Source organism: Gadus morhua, chromosome 15, assembly GCF_902167405.1.
Source record: "Gadus morhua chromosome 15, gadMor3.0, whole genome shotgun sequence".
In the NCBI taxonomy this organism is placed as follows: domain Eukaryota; kingdom Metazoa; phylum Chordata; class Actinopteri; order Gadiformes; family Gadidae; genus Gadus; species Gadus morhua.
Window position 1 is genome coordinate 7,386,455 of NC_044062.1, and position 16,514 is coordinate 7,402,968.

The 16,514-nt window shown below is 46.5% G+C and overlaps 1 protein-coding gene across 1 annotated transcript; it reads right to left on the minus strand.

The window, feature by feature from the left end:
* Nucleotides 1-507: 507 nt before the first annotated feature.
* On the minus strand, nucleotides 508-2,123 carry LOC115559520 (transmembrane protein 121). Its single transcript, XM_030378318.1, has one exon. The coding sequence runs from the start codon at nucleotides 2,100-2,102 to the stop codon at nucleotides 1,128-1,130; it is 975 nt and encodes a 324-aa protein (XP_030234178.1). The 5' UTR covers nucleotides 2,103-2,123; the 3' UTR covers nucleotides 508-1,127.
* Between the last annotated feature and the right edge of the window lie 14,391 nt (nucleotides 2,124-16,514).

Consider the following 16,514-nt stretch of genomic DNA (forward strand, 5'->3'; position numbering starts at 1 on the left):
TTAGCTAGCAGTCCTTTAAATTAATGCTAGGGTTGTTTTCCCCCCTATGCAGGAATAATTTATTCATCTGCAGTGCACCCCCTTCCTCATAGCACCTCACGCTAGCCCATAGATTCACAGTCAGGCATATTTTCCCTTTGCAGTCGTTTCACCCGGCTCCCAATGTTTAACAGTGCTACCAAGTGAAGTAAACGTTTATCTTTGTTGTGTCACTTCAACTCCCATCGTCATTCATCGAGCTCCAAATAAGCAGTCTGGACAGAAGTTTGAGGCCACAGAAGAATAACGTCACGGATGCACCCCTCTGGCTATTCGATTAGCCTGCAATTATGGATTACAGCAGAGTAGAAAAGGCCTTGGCTATTTTTCTTTGTTATTGAAGTTAATGTTGAGACCTCGATGTCAATTTCATAAAAATAAAAAAACATTCTCATCGTCATTCTGTTGTTTAAACACCTATCTCTATGCAGGAGTTCCCAGTAAAACACAAAGAAAGCGTGCTTGTACACAATACTTTATCAAAGATTTACATATAAAATACATTTTTCCTTCACGAGAAATCTGAGCTCATTTTATATATTTTTTACTTGTTTGTCACTTTTACCTTGTCGTCATCGTTTTTTTTTGCTTCATATTTTAATACCGTAAAGCCTTCAACTACTTGAAGACAAAGTTTGAGCATAAAGAAAGCACAGTACATCAAACGCTTTTAGTTTAGGCTTACAATGCAATACACACAGTTGAAAAATAGACTCTAGCCTGGTGGCCTCTTTAGGTGTTTTTTTTGTTGTGTCGTTTCTTCCATAATTAGCAAAAATACACATCAACTCAACTAACTGGGGGGGGTAAATGTTTCAACAAAGTCACAAGTGATTCTGTAATCGGCACCATGACCACCGTTTCGGTACGTCCCTGCTCCTGGCTCTGCAATGTCACGACGAGTGTGTGTGTGCCACGGAGCCTGAACCGAGACCCCGGCTCTACTGTGTACCGGAGACGTCCGTCTCGCCCTTCTCCTCACCCCCGCCCTCAACCTCCAACCCTTGGGCCCTTCCCGTCCCCCTGGGGCTGCTGCCGCCGCGCGTCCAATCAGACGTCGCCTCGTCGCCCGGCGCCGCACCCCGCCGTCATGTGTGCTCACACGTGGTGGTCACCTCGGGCAGAGGCGTCTGGTCCTGCATCACCACCTGGGGCAGGGACGGGGACGGGTGGCGGGCGGCGTGGTGGTGGTGGGAGGCGGCCGCCGAGTTCTTCTGCAGCTCCACCCCGAAGGCCGGGGGCGCGCTGAGCATCTGCCGCCGGTACTGCACGAAGCTGCAGGTCTTCAGTATGATGGCCAGCACGTTCTTCCCGATCAGGATGCCCGAGACGCGGGCGTCCCGGTACAGCAGCATGTTCCCGCCGCGGATGAACAGCGTGATGACGTTGATGGTGACCAGGCTCAGGATGGGGTACAGCAGCATCTTGTGCGGCACGATGTTGATGCCCTGCATGCTGATCTCGCTCAGGGACACGCAGGGCAGCACCAGCAGCAGGATGTAGCAGTAGAAGAACATCAGGCCCTCGGCCCACAGCGGCAGGCCCTTCTTCTGGGGCTCCCACAGGTTGGCCTGGATGTCCAGGATGTCCAGCAGGTCCACCACCACCCAGAACAGGCGGTTGCGGATCTCCTCCCTCTTCTTGAAGTTGCGCACGTACTCCATGTGGTCGATGGCCACCAGCACCACGAACAGCACGGGGATGCAGATGGAGAGCAGAAGGGTCAGCGCCTTCCGGGCCAGCGCGTCCAGGCTCTTCCGGTCCGCCTTGTAGTTCTGGTACACAAAGTACACCTTGATCTCCAGCACGAAGATGTAGAGGAACCAGAGCACCATGGCGTAGCCGCGCTTGGCGGTGCGCACCTCGGCGCCCACCCACACGGCCACGTAGCGCAGCACGATCAGGAAGCAGATGTCCCCCACGATCACCATGATGCAGATGCCGATCTTGCGCGGCCCGTGGTTCTGCTCTACCAGGTAGGCGTCGATCAGGGCCATGCTGCTCATGATCAGGATGGTGGAGAGACACACGTGGGGCTTGTTGGTGGGGGGCGGCGGGACCATGCTTGCGTGGGGAAGCGAGGGGGGTTGGTGGGTGGGGGGCTGGGGAGGAGGGGCGTAGGGGAGGAGGAGGAGGGGGGAGGGGCGGGGAGGGAGCTTAGCTCGGTATTTTTTTTTGTCGACCAAGGTCAGAGTGTGTCGTTTGTCCGGCGGGGGGGCTGATCCGTTAGCGGCGTGTGACAGTGGTGGTCCTCCCCATTACTCCTGCCTTGGCTGGTTTTCAAGTCGCACTAATGGGATTCACACAGATCACTTCAATCAATCTCAGCGCGCGACGAAGCCACCTGCTGAGCAGACAGGAACTCTGATTTAGTCGGATAATTCAACAGTACAGTAGGCTACAACGTCCTATATCTAACAGAGATTTAATGATTTGCGACGTGTCACATGCCATCGCTGGATCAGTCACTTTACTCACAAATTCAACACTGCAGAGTATTTTACTCCCAAAGCCAATTATGTTTTCTGGTCTCTTTTTCTTAAAACCATTGTTTTCATTCTAGCTCGTGATTTGTAGATGAAAGGGACGAAATAAGGGGCTGGATACTCACTTGTGTCCCTCTTTGTACTTGATCCTAAAGACGGTGAGCGAGGAGAGATCATCCATGAGACTGCGGTGGGAAATCACAAAGCCCATCTGTAATCCATGGCACAGGAAGAGAGAGAAGCCGGCAGATCCTCTCCTCTCTGACACACGTAAATCCAGCCGGGGAAAAAAAAGAATTCCTTCATGCTAAAGTGGAATGCAAAAAAGAAATCGCCCCCAAAAATATAATCCACTTACTTCTCGGGGCTGATTCAGAGCAAGGGTATTAACGGATAGAGGTTACTGGGTGTTGTGCTTACGAAGCGGTCTTAAACCCCAACTCCGTGTCCGCCAAGTGCTAAAGTTATTTTAAGGAGGGCGAAGGAAATCTCTGCATTCGGTCCCGCAGAAAATCAGACCGAGGTATTCCTACGGAGAAGTTTTCCCCTCCGTCTTCAGATATCCATCAACAGGGAAATGCAGCATTTGCCGTTCCGTACTCTTCTTTCCGCTCTGTGTGGGTCTGTGGATTTAAACCTCTGTCGCTGTTTGTGTGTGTGCGGGGTGAAAGCTTGTGTCTGTCAGTGTTGAAGTTGTGTACTCTTATGTGCCATTAGAAAAAAAAAAAAAGCGAAACAATAACGAGCACGTGTGTGTGTGTTTATCGCATGCGCGACGCGAGTGTGTGCGTGCGTGCGTGCGTGTCTGTTTGCGTGTGTGTGCGCAAGTGCGTGTGAAGGTTTCAGCTGTCTCCTTGGATTGGTGTAAAAGGCTGCCCCCGTTGTGAAATCATCGCTGTAGCTATTCCCCCTCTCTCTCTCTCTCTCTCTCGCTCTCTCTCTCTCTCTCTCTCTCTCTCTCTCTCTCTCTCTCTCTCTCCTCCCTGGTACTCTCTTTTTCTCTCTCTCTCTCGCTCTCTCTCTCTCTCTCTCTCTCTCTCTCTCTCTCTCTCTCTCTCTCTCTCTCTCTCTCTCTCTCCTCCCTGGTACTCTCTCTCTCTCTCTCTCTCTCCCTCCTGGGTCTCCTCTCAGGAGCCCCTGCCAGCGTCGGTAGGGACAGCGCCGGCACTGGTCACTCCTGCGTCTCCTCCTAACATGGTGTGCCAGAACCCGGACCCCCCTCTCCTAGAGGCTCCGCTCTCTCCCCTCTCTCCCCTCACTCCGTCTCCGTCCCTCCCTTCACTGCTGCACCCGCAGCCAAGTCACAGGTCCTCCGCTCTTGGCGCTTCAGGCAGCAGACTCTCTCCGGATCGCGGCTGCTTCTGTCTTCTCCTCTCTTCCTGCTCTGGCTCTCTCCTCTCTCTCGGGCTCACTCCCTGCTCCCTGCTCCCCGTATCTCTGCTCCTCTCCCTCTTCCCTCTGCCGCTGAAGTAAAGGCACTCGCTGTTGGTGACGCTCAGTCGACCACAGCTGCAGAGGGAGAGAGAGAGAGAGAGGGAGAGGAGAGAGAGAGAGGGGGGAGTCAGAGAGAGGAGAGAGAGAGAGGAGAGGGGGGAGAGAGGAGAGAGAGAGAGAGGGGAGAGAGAGATGCGAGGGAGAGCGAGAGGGGGAGAGAGAGATGGGAGAGAGAGAGAGGGTAGAGAGAGGAGAGAAAGAGAGAGGAGGGGGGGGGTTAGAGAGGAACTTATCCAGAGGATGGGGGAGGAAGGGGAGAGGAGGGAGCCAGGAGGAAAAGCAGCCAACCTTTTACATCTTAGAAAGAAGCGCGACTTCTCTTCCCCACTTTCTCCTGTACTGCCTCCTGCATGCGTCTGTTTGTGGTCTTTGCTGCGTTCAGTGTTTGCCTGCTAATTCCCCTCTGTGAGTTGCAGGCTGTTTGCTCCCCACCACCGCGCCTCCTCCCCTCCTCGCCTCCTGCGGGGTGAAGCCTGTGAAACGTGCCCTCCGTCTCCTCCTTCTCCCCCTTCTCCTCCCAGTGGTGGAGATGTTTTGGCGTTTGGAGTTGAAAAATCAAGACGCATGAAATAATTAAACAGTCAATAATTAACCAGGGGGCGGGCGGATGGCAGTACCAAGGGAGGGGAAGGGGAGTAAAGCGTGTCTCCCAGCAGGCTGTCAGTCTCCCAGCAGGCTGTCTGTCTCCCAGCAGGCTGTCTGTCTCCCAGCAGGCTGTCTGCGGTTGAGCGGGAGTTTAGGGAGGGAGACGGCGCTACAAAAGCTGCCTCTGACAGGAGAGCCTTCTGGATCGATCCACAGAGGTGGTGGAGATCAGGGACCGAGGTGGGAGGGAGAGACGGGAGGGGGAAGGGGGGGAGAGCAGGGGGGGGGGGGGGGGGGGTGGCGACCAGGGACCCAGCAGGGAGGGATGCGGTGGGGGGGGGGGGGGTGGAGACCAGGGGGGTGAAGACCAGGGACCAAGCTGAGAGGGAGAGATGGGGAGGGGGGGGGGGGGGGGGGGCAGAGAAGTGGGGGGGGGTTGTTAAGAGTGAGACGGAGAGAAAGAGGGAGAGAGCAAAAGAGTAACATGAACGAATCAGCCCAGAAAACCCGCTGTTACGGGGTGGGAGGGGGGGAGAAGGGGGGTTGGAGGCTGTGTGTGTTCCTCTCCTGAGTGATGTGTTAATTCCTGAACGGGAGATGGAGGATTTATTCAGATGTTTGTATTGACGGAAAGAAAACTAACCGCCGACGGGAAGAGGGGGAGGGGATAAGGCACATTGTCTACTCCTCCGGGTGTGGGCTAATTACCCCTAATCCATTTCCCCTTCGCACCAAACAGGTCGTGGATCATCTCCATGGTGGGTTTTACCTTTTTTCCAACCACGGGTCATTTGAATACAAATATGTTATTTTTAATTGATTGGCGCTATTCTATTCAGTTAGTCGATTTGGCCTTTTCTGACACCTTCAACCGATTGGGTCGATCGCTGACAGCTGCCATCATGGATGCCTGTCTGACGCCTTCAGGTGACTGTCCTCTCAGAAGGAGGCACCATGTCTCGGTGCGGGGGAGAGGGACCTGTGTGTGCCTCTGCTTCTATGATATCGCCTCCTTATTGACGCTTTCCACAATATTTACGGGCCCCTAATTAAAAGAGAAATTATGATGCACAGTCTCAATGACGGCATCAGTAAAATTGTGATTCCCTACCAGAACATCCATATTTCACAGAGCTTGATTTGCGGCATTTTTATGATGTCGGAGACGGGTCTCCAGCGGAATGCAGTTTGCTCCGAAAGTCAGTTATAAACATTGTGAACCGTAGCCGGGTCCTATTTAAATATCAGCTGGGAGGGGAAGAGGAAAACGTGGGTTGGTGGTTTGCGAGGCGTGACTAAGGCATTGCCTATTGAATTCCTAGTCATGTATTCCCTTCAAAGGTTCCCCAAACGCTGCTCTCAACACACACAAGCTTATCTGCTCCTTGCATCAGTTTCTCATATACATATGGAAGTCCCGGGGAGCTTGGTACAACACAGACAAGGCACATTGGAAGGAGCAGTGGCAGGAAAACTCCTTCCTAATCACCCCCTGAAATCAGGAAGGGTGCATTAATACGGATCTATACGTCCTTCCATGCGCTCCAGACCCCATGAGGCATCTAGCGTATTTATTATTGATGACCTTGTTTACATGCCCTTCATGATGTACTATCTAGCTTAAGACAGGGGTAACATCACCAGAACTTCCACTTCCAGTTGAGTTTGGATCTGGAGCGAACCTAATTGTCTGTCCCATTTGATTTTAACGTTTTTTTTTATTTTTGGATTCAGTGAATGTTTTAAGATAACCATATAATGTTAGCATTAAAAACAAGGTTCATTGTTTTAAAACTGTTTTTAAACATTGTTCATTCGGTCTTCATTTCTTACATAGAAATCATACACAGGCATACACTCAACGACCGATGTACTAAAGCTAAAGCTGCTGTCCGTGTCATACAGGGTAAGGGCCACAGTTACAACATAAGTTTCCTCTGGAGTTGGTTGCCCTTGAATTTCATGATGAAATCATCGGGAGAGCTTACCGCCAGGCCAAATCACTGTGAAACCGCTTCTTATTACTTCAACCTCATCCTTCCCCCCCCCCCCCCCCTCTCTGCCTTCTCACTGTCCCCCACACCTTTGTCCTTGGCCCCCCAGGCGAGGGCCCGTGGCAGGCCGTGCTCGCACTGTTTTCAGCACTTGAACACCACATTCAACCATGTAGAGCCACTCCGCATCCTATTGTATTATGGAATGGGGAATTTAATATCCTCTGATGCAGGAGTCTGCACAAACAACCCAATTCAGGCTGTTATGAAACGTAGCATTAGGGAAAGCAGTGGTTTGTTTCGTAGAATTTGTCTTCCATGTTTATTTATTTTGGTTGCTTTTCAGATTTGTACAGAGCCACTATTGTGGAATGACCTTCAAAGCAACCCTCTCAATATGAAGCTAAAGGTTAAGGTAGGCAATAGAAGATGTATTAAAGAGTTTTCTTGAGAAATGGAAATAATGGGTCACATTTTGAATTGTGAAAAGATGTGAATTATTTGGTTCGAGGCTGCATGGTAAGCTCCGATCCTACATCACAAAACAGACAACCGTGCACAAAAAAAACGCTGAGACGCCGGAGTTGGATTTTCCTGCTTCCTATTGTAGGAGGACAAATAATGGGGAAAGAATAATTCCTGGCTTAGTTTAGTGGCACTGTTAATTCTAACAAACGTGAACTTTATTTGCTACTGTGTTGTTTAATTATTAGGTTGTATCGTCTGCAGGTTCTCTGTTCACTTTGTATGGAATTAACTAAGTGTTGTTTTTGTTTCAGTCTTTTTCAGAACTGTTTTGGATATTGTACTAGTTCTTGTTAGGGAAACTAAAAGATGGAAGAAACTGGGGATATTGTGCAGTTAATTTATGATTATTTCTATAAAAGGTCAGAGCAGGGCCATAATATCCCCAGGTAGTGAAAATAACTATCTCTGTGCCTGTGCGCGTGAAGAAGCTGATTAAATTATTTCAGGTCTCCGTCGCTGCTGACGGTCTAGAGTCAGAGCGTCTGCATCATTAATTTCTCGGTGTTGTTCCATAACCGAGATGACAAAGAAAAACCTACTAATTAGAATCGCCACCAGAGTCATCAACATATTTTACATTCAAACGGGCTGACATTTCAAGCATATGTCTCGACAGCCACCACAACGCAATTTACAGAAGACGACAACAACTCAAACAAAACGCAAACATAAACTAATGGCATCAGATGGGCACAGCAGCGGACAGTGTCAGCGGCTGGTGAATAGATGGGGGTATTTACATCACCCGAGACAATTTGTACATGAAGCATAACAGCGGAAATAGGACACATAAATCACATTAGCAGTAGCCCTGCGACTATCGATTACCCGCAGGGAAACAAATGGGGGCATTAAAGCTTCCCATCCTTAAATATTCCCATCAGGAGTGTAACTGATGGGGGGATGGGAAGAGGTCCCCATCTCCCCTGGGACCCAGGGGGGGGGGGGGGGGGGTGGGTTTGAGAACCAGTGTGTCTGTCTGTATTGGGGGGAGAGATGTGCAGGTAGGGGGGAGAGGAACGGAGGTGATGTATCATTGTAAAGTATACCTCATTCAAAACAGTACTGTCTGCTGTTGTCGATTGTATATGGTTCTAGAGGTTGCAAATGGAAAAAATATTAAAGTAAATCAAGGGCCAAATTTGTTGCCTATTTGAAAATTGAGATAGATGTTGATTTGATAGTACATTAAATCATTAGTGTAAGACTTATACACCAAAGTGTGTTAAAAATCGCAATAACAGGAGGGCAATACTTTCATACAATTGAAGAAAACATCTTCAAGGTAAATCCATTCAACTTCTGACAGTCAACATGGATGAGAACTCATGTACGCCTGGTACTCTCAGGTTGTTGCAGAGGAATAATGAGGTGAGGATGTTTTGAAGCAAGCCTCGGCAGGCTTAAAGGGGTTCCTCTGGGTTTTAATGTTGTTGAAAATATCGTCTTTAGCTCCCTGCGTGGGAAAATACTTTTTGACGAAGCACACGTGAACGATAATCCAAAGGGGTGTTCCACTGTGCACATCGCCTTCTGAGACTCACGGAGAACCATCCAAACGGACGACTCGTTTCACATCACTTTTGACCAAACATTTTTCAAAAGGTTCGTTGATAATTGAAAGGTAGAACTGAATGATAGTTAATGTAAAACATTCAAAGTTAAATTCTTTGTGAGGCATGTGCATTTCCTGACAAAAGTACACTTTATTTGTTGCTGTATTGAGTAATTATTAGGTTGTTGAATCTGCAGGTTTTCTGTGCACTTTGCATTGAATGAAATAAGTGTGGTTTCGTTTCGATCTCTTTTAGAACTGTTTGTGATATTTTAGGGTTCAAATGGACGACATCTGTTTAATTCATTAAACTAAAATTGTGTTAAAAGCTTAGAGAATAATTTAAAGGTAAATGTGTATGATGATTATTTTAAACAATTCAAAGTTAAACTCTGAGGGACTGTGCACGTCCTTGTTTCTTAAAACGGGGGTGCTATTTGCTATATGCTATTACTCTGATAGACTTGCTGCCCCCTATTCTGTAGCACATTAACAGGTACATAAACTAGTTTTCTTGCACTTTCTAAAACTTCCAGGAACCCTTCATTAGATGGTGAGGACTCCGGCAGAACATTGCGATCTCACCTTGTGTTCGCGATGACATAATAATTACACTGTACTCTGGCACTCATCGCCACCAGCTTGACACTGTATTTCTTCCGCTGATTAAAAAGAAAAAAAAAGCTATTTTTGACCACAAATTCTCTTGGAACCACAAATTCTCTTTCCCATTAATTATAATAATATGATAGAGCAGGCCTCATCAAGCAGCATGTATTACTGAAATGGCTTTTGCTAACAGCTCTGGACAGGGCTCAAACACTGACTGTTTTAACAGCCCGCGCAATCAAGCACCGCGCCAAATCATTTTGGACTGTTAATATAAAACATTACAATGGCTGTAAAACGCCGCCAGCTCCTCGGCCCGTCCGTCCGTCCGTCCGTCCGTCCGTCCGTCTGTCCGTCTGTCCGCCCGGTTCCGTGCGGCTGCTTTTGATTAAAAGCGATGTTTTTGTTCACCCTGGTGAATACCTATTTCTTTATAAATGTATTATTCATTCGTTCTTTATTTGCAAACCATCTAAGCGGAGGAAACCCTTGACAAGTCCTCTGTTTGCACATGTCCTCTTAGCCTTCGCCCGGTCCCTACGTGACGCTGATTAATTGAACACAGGGCCTAGATGGGGGTGTACGTGTGCTATTCTCCCCGGAGGACCCCAGAGTCCCTGATGGCTTTAATGCAGCCGTCCTGAATGCAGAGTAACAAAGGAAACGGCCACCTTTTGTTAATCAACAGCATCTTGAGGCTCTGAGTGGGGTGTAATGCAGTGAGTCAACAGGCAACAGGCAGCAGGACGTTCACATCTTTGTGCAGAACGTGGGGGTGTGGAAACGTTGACATTTTACTTCAGCCATGTTAATTCAGCCAGAAAATTCATGACAAATGTGTTATATGAATATAAATAAATGAATACGTATCCAGTAGTGGTGTGGGAAAACAATGACGCACAAACACACACAACACAGAGATGAATATATCCCTTCTACAGTCTTTATCTATTTACTTCTTAGTTTGTGACTATAGGAACCGGTTTTTCGAGATGATCATCTCGCTGGATTCAAATGGGTAAAATAGTCGTTTGTTTACCAATATTTTCAAGCTTTTTTAAAAGTCAGCACAAAATGTCAGCTCAAAATGTCAATGTAAGTAAGTGACACAGAGACTAAATCAATTATAAAGGGGAATAGCAACACCATTATAATACTGGAGGGTGGTTGGGTTTGGAATACATTCTCTCCACCAGTCACTAAACTACTATTAATAAGCCAGCGGCGTCCATTATGTAAGGCCGAATAATTCTGTCTGAAAATGTAGAACCGTATTTCATACATTTAGTCACATATATTGGATTCAAATCTACCATGTCGAGGGTTTATAAGTCTCTTCTACTATCCTAACAATGATCAAGGACATAAATATCTCTGGATCCTCTTCATTTAAGTGGAGCGGCGGCGCCGTATATAGCTCCATTATAAGTAATGACGCTTACAGGAAACCAAACATGGCTCTGTGCACATCTGTACATATTCCATGCTGTACCCGCTCAAGCAGTAACGTTTACCATCGGTTGGACTGCGGTTGGGCAGAGACTAGTGGCTCTAGTTGGTGTTCTCTGGGTGTACTGCTGAATTAGAGGTTGTTTGTGGGGAGGGCAGCAGGGACAAAGACAAAGAGGTTAAACTTGATGAGATAAGATAAACACAATTGATCCCGAAGGTAAAATGTGTCTTTGCCTTTACGGCGCCACAGAGTGGCAGACCCAGGATCCGATCCTCTGTGCTTTGGTTTTATTTGCTGCTACGCTCTCTAAAAGAGTGGTTTAGTGGCTTAAATGTCAGACAGTGTTTGGCCATCGTCCTTAGGGCCCTGATTCAATTTGTAAAATAAAATCCACTGATCCAGGGTCAGGTGGAAAACAAAATCCATTTGGAATTGTTTTAAGCCCTTTTTTTTCAATTGAAATATCGACCAAGCTTCTGAAATGGGTGAACTTATAACCCGAGCCTGAATGTATAGATAAAATGAATTGCCTTTATATCTCTACACAGAACGAAGGCTGAAGCCACTCAGGGCAGCAATGCTTTTTTTTCCCGTCCAATGTACCATGAATGGGCGTTAGAACTAATCGACCTCAGGCACCAAGCGCAGAAACCTTTTCATAAGGTGCCCAGATATAAGCCACTTTCAATATTAACGAATGTGTGTCCTCTGCTTCCGAAGTAGACCCTGAACACATAACTTTCCCATTCAAATATTCCCTTAGGCCCTTTTGTTTATGGTTATGGTTGATATGATATGGTTATAGGTTGATAATTATCAGCATTGAGGACACCAGGAAGTTGCCAATAGACGACACAACATTGAGGACGATTTACCTCAGAACACATTACAGCTTATAGTATACAGTCATGAGGAGCCCTGAGAGAAAAATGCATTTTAATAACCGCGGAGGTGTGAAAATATTAATCACAGGGGTCTGGTTACAGAGGGAAGCTGTTACTCATTCCTTATTCCTTACTCATTTCTCCTGCCCGACCTGCATCCTGCAACGGCAGAACCGAACTAAAATAACATCAACCGCGAACTGCACCCTAAGGTGTGCTTGTCTGCAAGATGAAGAGGACAGAGTTGGTGAGCACAAGGCTCACCTGCTGTCTATTACCCTGGTTCTCGTTCTATTGTACCCCCGCGAGCCACGCTCATAGGAACGAGAGTGCAGCGACACAGTCTGCCTCTCCCTGGAAGGGGGAACTCCCCTCAATGGCGTTGGGTCAGGGGGCTAGGCCTATCCTTCTGAGACGTTGAGCTGGACCATCTTCAGCATGCCCGCACTGCCCACAGAGACGTACATCACCTTAATGTGCGGTTGGTCCTGCGCCAGGGTGGACCACTGCCAATTCCTTATTTAAATGTTCCTGAGTCTGAGTCCCAATGCAGAGCAGGAAAAGCTAATGCAGTCTTGTTTGACCACTCCGCTACATTATACTACGCCCACTGTCTTGTGCCAGACTCCCCTGGGCCGAGGTTGCTACTGAGTTGAATGTGGAATTGGATTTGTTAGCCAACGTGGGTTTAACGTAGCTCAAATAGCAAATATTCGGTGTGTATGGTTGTTTATTTCTGCTTCATTCCCCATGTTTAGTCGGCCATATCACACCGGGGTGAATCGAGATGTTTTCCAATGTAATACCTTTTAGAGGATGGTAGACTAAGAGTCGGTTTTGATCCCATACATCCCATTGAAAAGTCAGCAGCAGGAACCTCCAAGAAGGGATCCACGATTGCTGTAATTACGGAGCTGAAGCTAAACCAGACGTCCCATTGATTACTCAAGTTTTTGATTAATTGCCCCCCTTTTTTTTTTTAAAGTTAGTTCATAGTTATATTAAACAGCTATCATTTAAAAAACACTTTTTGAGTTATTTCCACCCACCAGGGTTTGTAATGTTTGGCAAAAATCCCAATCATCTTAGAAACTGCCATGTTTATTCGATGCCATATTGTAGTATTTGTTTATACTTTTTAAAGGCAATTCACACAGAATGACCACCGGACTGGTCCAGTGGTCCAGATCCATCCAGTGGTGTGGATACAAGCCCACAGGACACGAGGTATGGGAATGCTACCTTCATAAACCATTTCATGTTTGAGACATTTTTTTCAGTCTGGGAAGCCTTATCAGATCTCCGTTTGAACACAGCGGTTGAAGTGGCAGTACAGGGCTACTGAAGGTAACCGTGGAGATGGAGATGGAGCCGGAGGTGGAGTTGGAGGTGGTGGAGGTGGAGGAGGTGGTGGTGGATGGGGGGTTGGCTTCTGCCCTACATTACGGCTGCGCTGTGATCCTCGTAGCTATGCTGTTTGGGACAACATCGCCCTGCAGGTAGCACACATCCTCCTTCGCTTTTTACCGCTCTCACCTCCCCCCACCATCTCCCCTCCGGCATCCAAAGAAAAACAATCTCACCTTCAACGCTCATTTGATGGAAGAAATTGAATGAAGAAAAAAATGTTGAGCTCTTTTGTTGTGCTGTGGTTTCTCCCCCTCTTCCCAGAGAAAAATTAATGAGTAAGCGGGAGACAGATGTCTTTTGTGTGTGCGCCTTCTCTCCCCCACTTTCACACACTGTTTGCAATGAGTCACTTGATAAAGGGGACGATGGAAAGGTCCGGGCACGGTGCTATCATCTTTTACCCAGCGGGCATGGCAGACACCCTTAGCAGCCAGGCTAGAACCAGAGCTGGATGGATATTGTGTGAACCTCTCTCTCGTCGTTATAAGGTCTGCAGAGCGCCATCATTTTATTGTTTAAATGTTGTACATTACAACGGCAACTGCAATGTCACGATAAAAACATTATCCGAGCCCTGCGTCGATTATCTGTTTTTCATTCTGAAACAAAAGTATTAACGGTGCAGTTAAGTGTAGCTCTGGTCTCAGGAGTCGAGTGAGGGACGATTGATTTGTTAGAAAAGTGAGGGTATAAATGGTAGTTACCCGTGTAGCTGCTGATGAATTGGCTCACGATCGCGGGTGTCAATATGCATCGCAAAAACGTAATGGCGGCTTTTAGTACGACGATGTTCATGTTTTCAGAATAAGGGAATCTATGCCGTTAGAACCCCTGGATGTGCAGGAAGAAAATATGCTTTTTATTGCCCACTGTAACACTATAGTTGGAGCCGCTGGGCACATAGGCAGTCTTTACCTTCCAAACGCTTTAATAAAAGCGTTGGAGGGGAAAACCTCAATTCCTCCTGCAACAGGGCGTGTAAGTGTTGCTCCTTGCCCTGCGGGGGTGACCTGGAGAGGCTGAGAGATAGATGGAGAGAGAGGCGGAGGGAGACAGAGAGCGAGATGGAAAGCGAGAGGGAGGGAGGGAGACAGAGAGAGAGAGAGAAAGAGGGAGACAGAGAGAGAGGGAGACAGAGTGAGAGAGTGTTAAGATGTAGTTAAGAGATGGCTAGCCGCAGGTTGTTGGGCTGTGAGACACGGCTTCTGTCTCTCCCTTTTCTTTCTAGATAGATTTCTATATATTTGTTTTTAGCTGTCGATCCAGTGGTGAGGTCATCCTTTCACAAGCTCAGACATCGATGAGTCTAAATGAAAACACCAAAGGCAGCACCGAATACATCTCTCTCACACAAGTCAAGCTTGGTACAGGCCCGCTGATGGGAGGTAACTGAATCCTGCAGGCACTGAGACGACAGTGTTTGTCTCCCCAAAACACACTGTCTCCTTCCTTTAGCTGTCACACACACACACACACATACACACAAACTAGGATTTTAAGCACTTGGCCCTATGCTTTAACACTAGCCAATACTTTGTAAATATAAGATCACATATTGACTTTCAATTAAATTAAATTTCATTTCATAAAGATTTTATTGAATTTAAGTCTTTCTGCTGCATCACAGATTCCAATTTTACAGATGATTTATTAGTTCCTGATGAATAATTCAGAAAATCTTAGAGACAGAGCTGAGATCTTTAATTTAAGCAAACTGGACATGGTTCTTTCTCAGAATCCCGGGTGCGGGGGGAGTTTGGTGTTGTTATGGATGAATATGTCTTTCAGAGTCATATTCAAATGAATCACAATAGGTATCTAACGACTCACAACAGGTATCTCACGAATCACAATTGGTATCTCATGATTCACAATAGCTTCGACCCTAGCGGAGTGAGGGACCTGACAAAGTGATCACGGTCTTTAGCGTCACGTCGCTGCCTGTCAGACCTGAAAACAAAGAGGTTGTGCGCAAATTGACTCCATTCACTGACATTCATTACAAAGCCAGCAAAGTAATTTGCTTGGGTGCAGAGTGCAGTTCGACATGACTTGTTGGCTATGCTAAACGCACACACGCGTCTTGTTAGCCCTTATGATACAACACAACACAATCAACCAAACATGGAGTTTTGGATTTGTTTATGTTAACACCGCACATACTATGTTTCGATTTAAAACATTGTGGACCGACTACACCCAAGAGCCATTGAAATCATTATAAAGAATGAAAATTTGAGCAATTTGAAGAATCCCCATAGCACAACATCAATGGTTCTGGCCCAAAACCTCCAATTAATTAAGGGTGTCCCTTAAGATCAACATAGCCAGATTGCTATATTGATTATTCTAATTTCAAGGTGGCATCTTGAGAAATCACCTGAACGGGGAACCACCATCTCAGTGACAGGATATAGCCAAACGGGGGTGAGGGATGACAGAGCACTCTGTTTATAATTCACACTGACGTTTAGCATCTCCTGAATGGGACATTGGGACTCTAGGGTTTGTGTTGTGCTCATGTATTTTGTTACATGTTTATGGAATAGTTATACACTGTGGAATCGTTTTTTCTTATTTTATAGTCTATCTACATTTTATAAAAATGGTTAGTCGTGTTAGTTAATGTATTGGCATGCGTTGTGGGTTAGTCTCAATAAACTCACTGCAAACAACAACTACAGTTAACATATTTATTTGATTTTTTATTAGTTTTTAAATGTAGATTTTAAACTAATATCTTTTAATGTTTCAGATAAAGTAGAGCTTAAATCATCACTGTCAGGTATGGACCAATTTTTAAAAACAACTCTCTATTCTCTTCCTGCGGGAAACTGATTTGCTGAAACAAATTTGCAAAAAAATTCCCAACATCCGTTTGTATTCCTTTGAGCTCCCGTTCAAAGGTCCAGGGAGATGAAAGGAGATGATAAGGCAGTTCCACGATGAACATCCATGGCTTCACAGAATGACGAGAGTGACATTTTCAACAACTTTAACAGGAAACACAACTGGACTTTTATCTTATCTTTCTTTTTAGCTTTGGAAGAAGGCTCATTGATGTTGTTTATCTATAGGTGAGGTTTGGAAGTCGATTCACTGTTGATTCGTCCCCTGAACGATGAAAAGCCATTAAAGTACATTTCCTGTTGGATATTTCCTAACAAAGTACTTCAGCTTCTTCGAGCCAAGAGATGTAAAGTGCTATTAATCCTGAAAATGCCAAGCGAACCTATGTCCGTAATCCCGCCCGTTATACGGTCCTGATATTGCCTGTAAATAGCGTTAACAGAATGTTCTCCTTGATTGGCTATTTTTATTTAAAGATGGGTAAAAATAGTAAAAAGATCGATAACGAACCACCAGTGTGCAGGGGCGCCGAAAAGGGGGGGTAAAGGAGACGGATTCTAGGGGCCCATGATGGAGGGGGGCCCAGAGAGGCCCCTAATGATGATGAAATTATAATACAGAAATAAT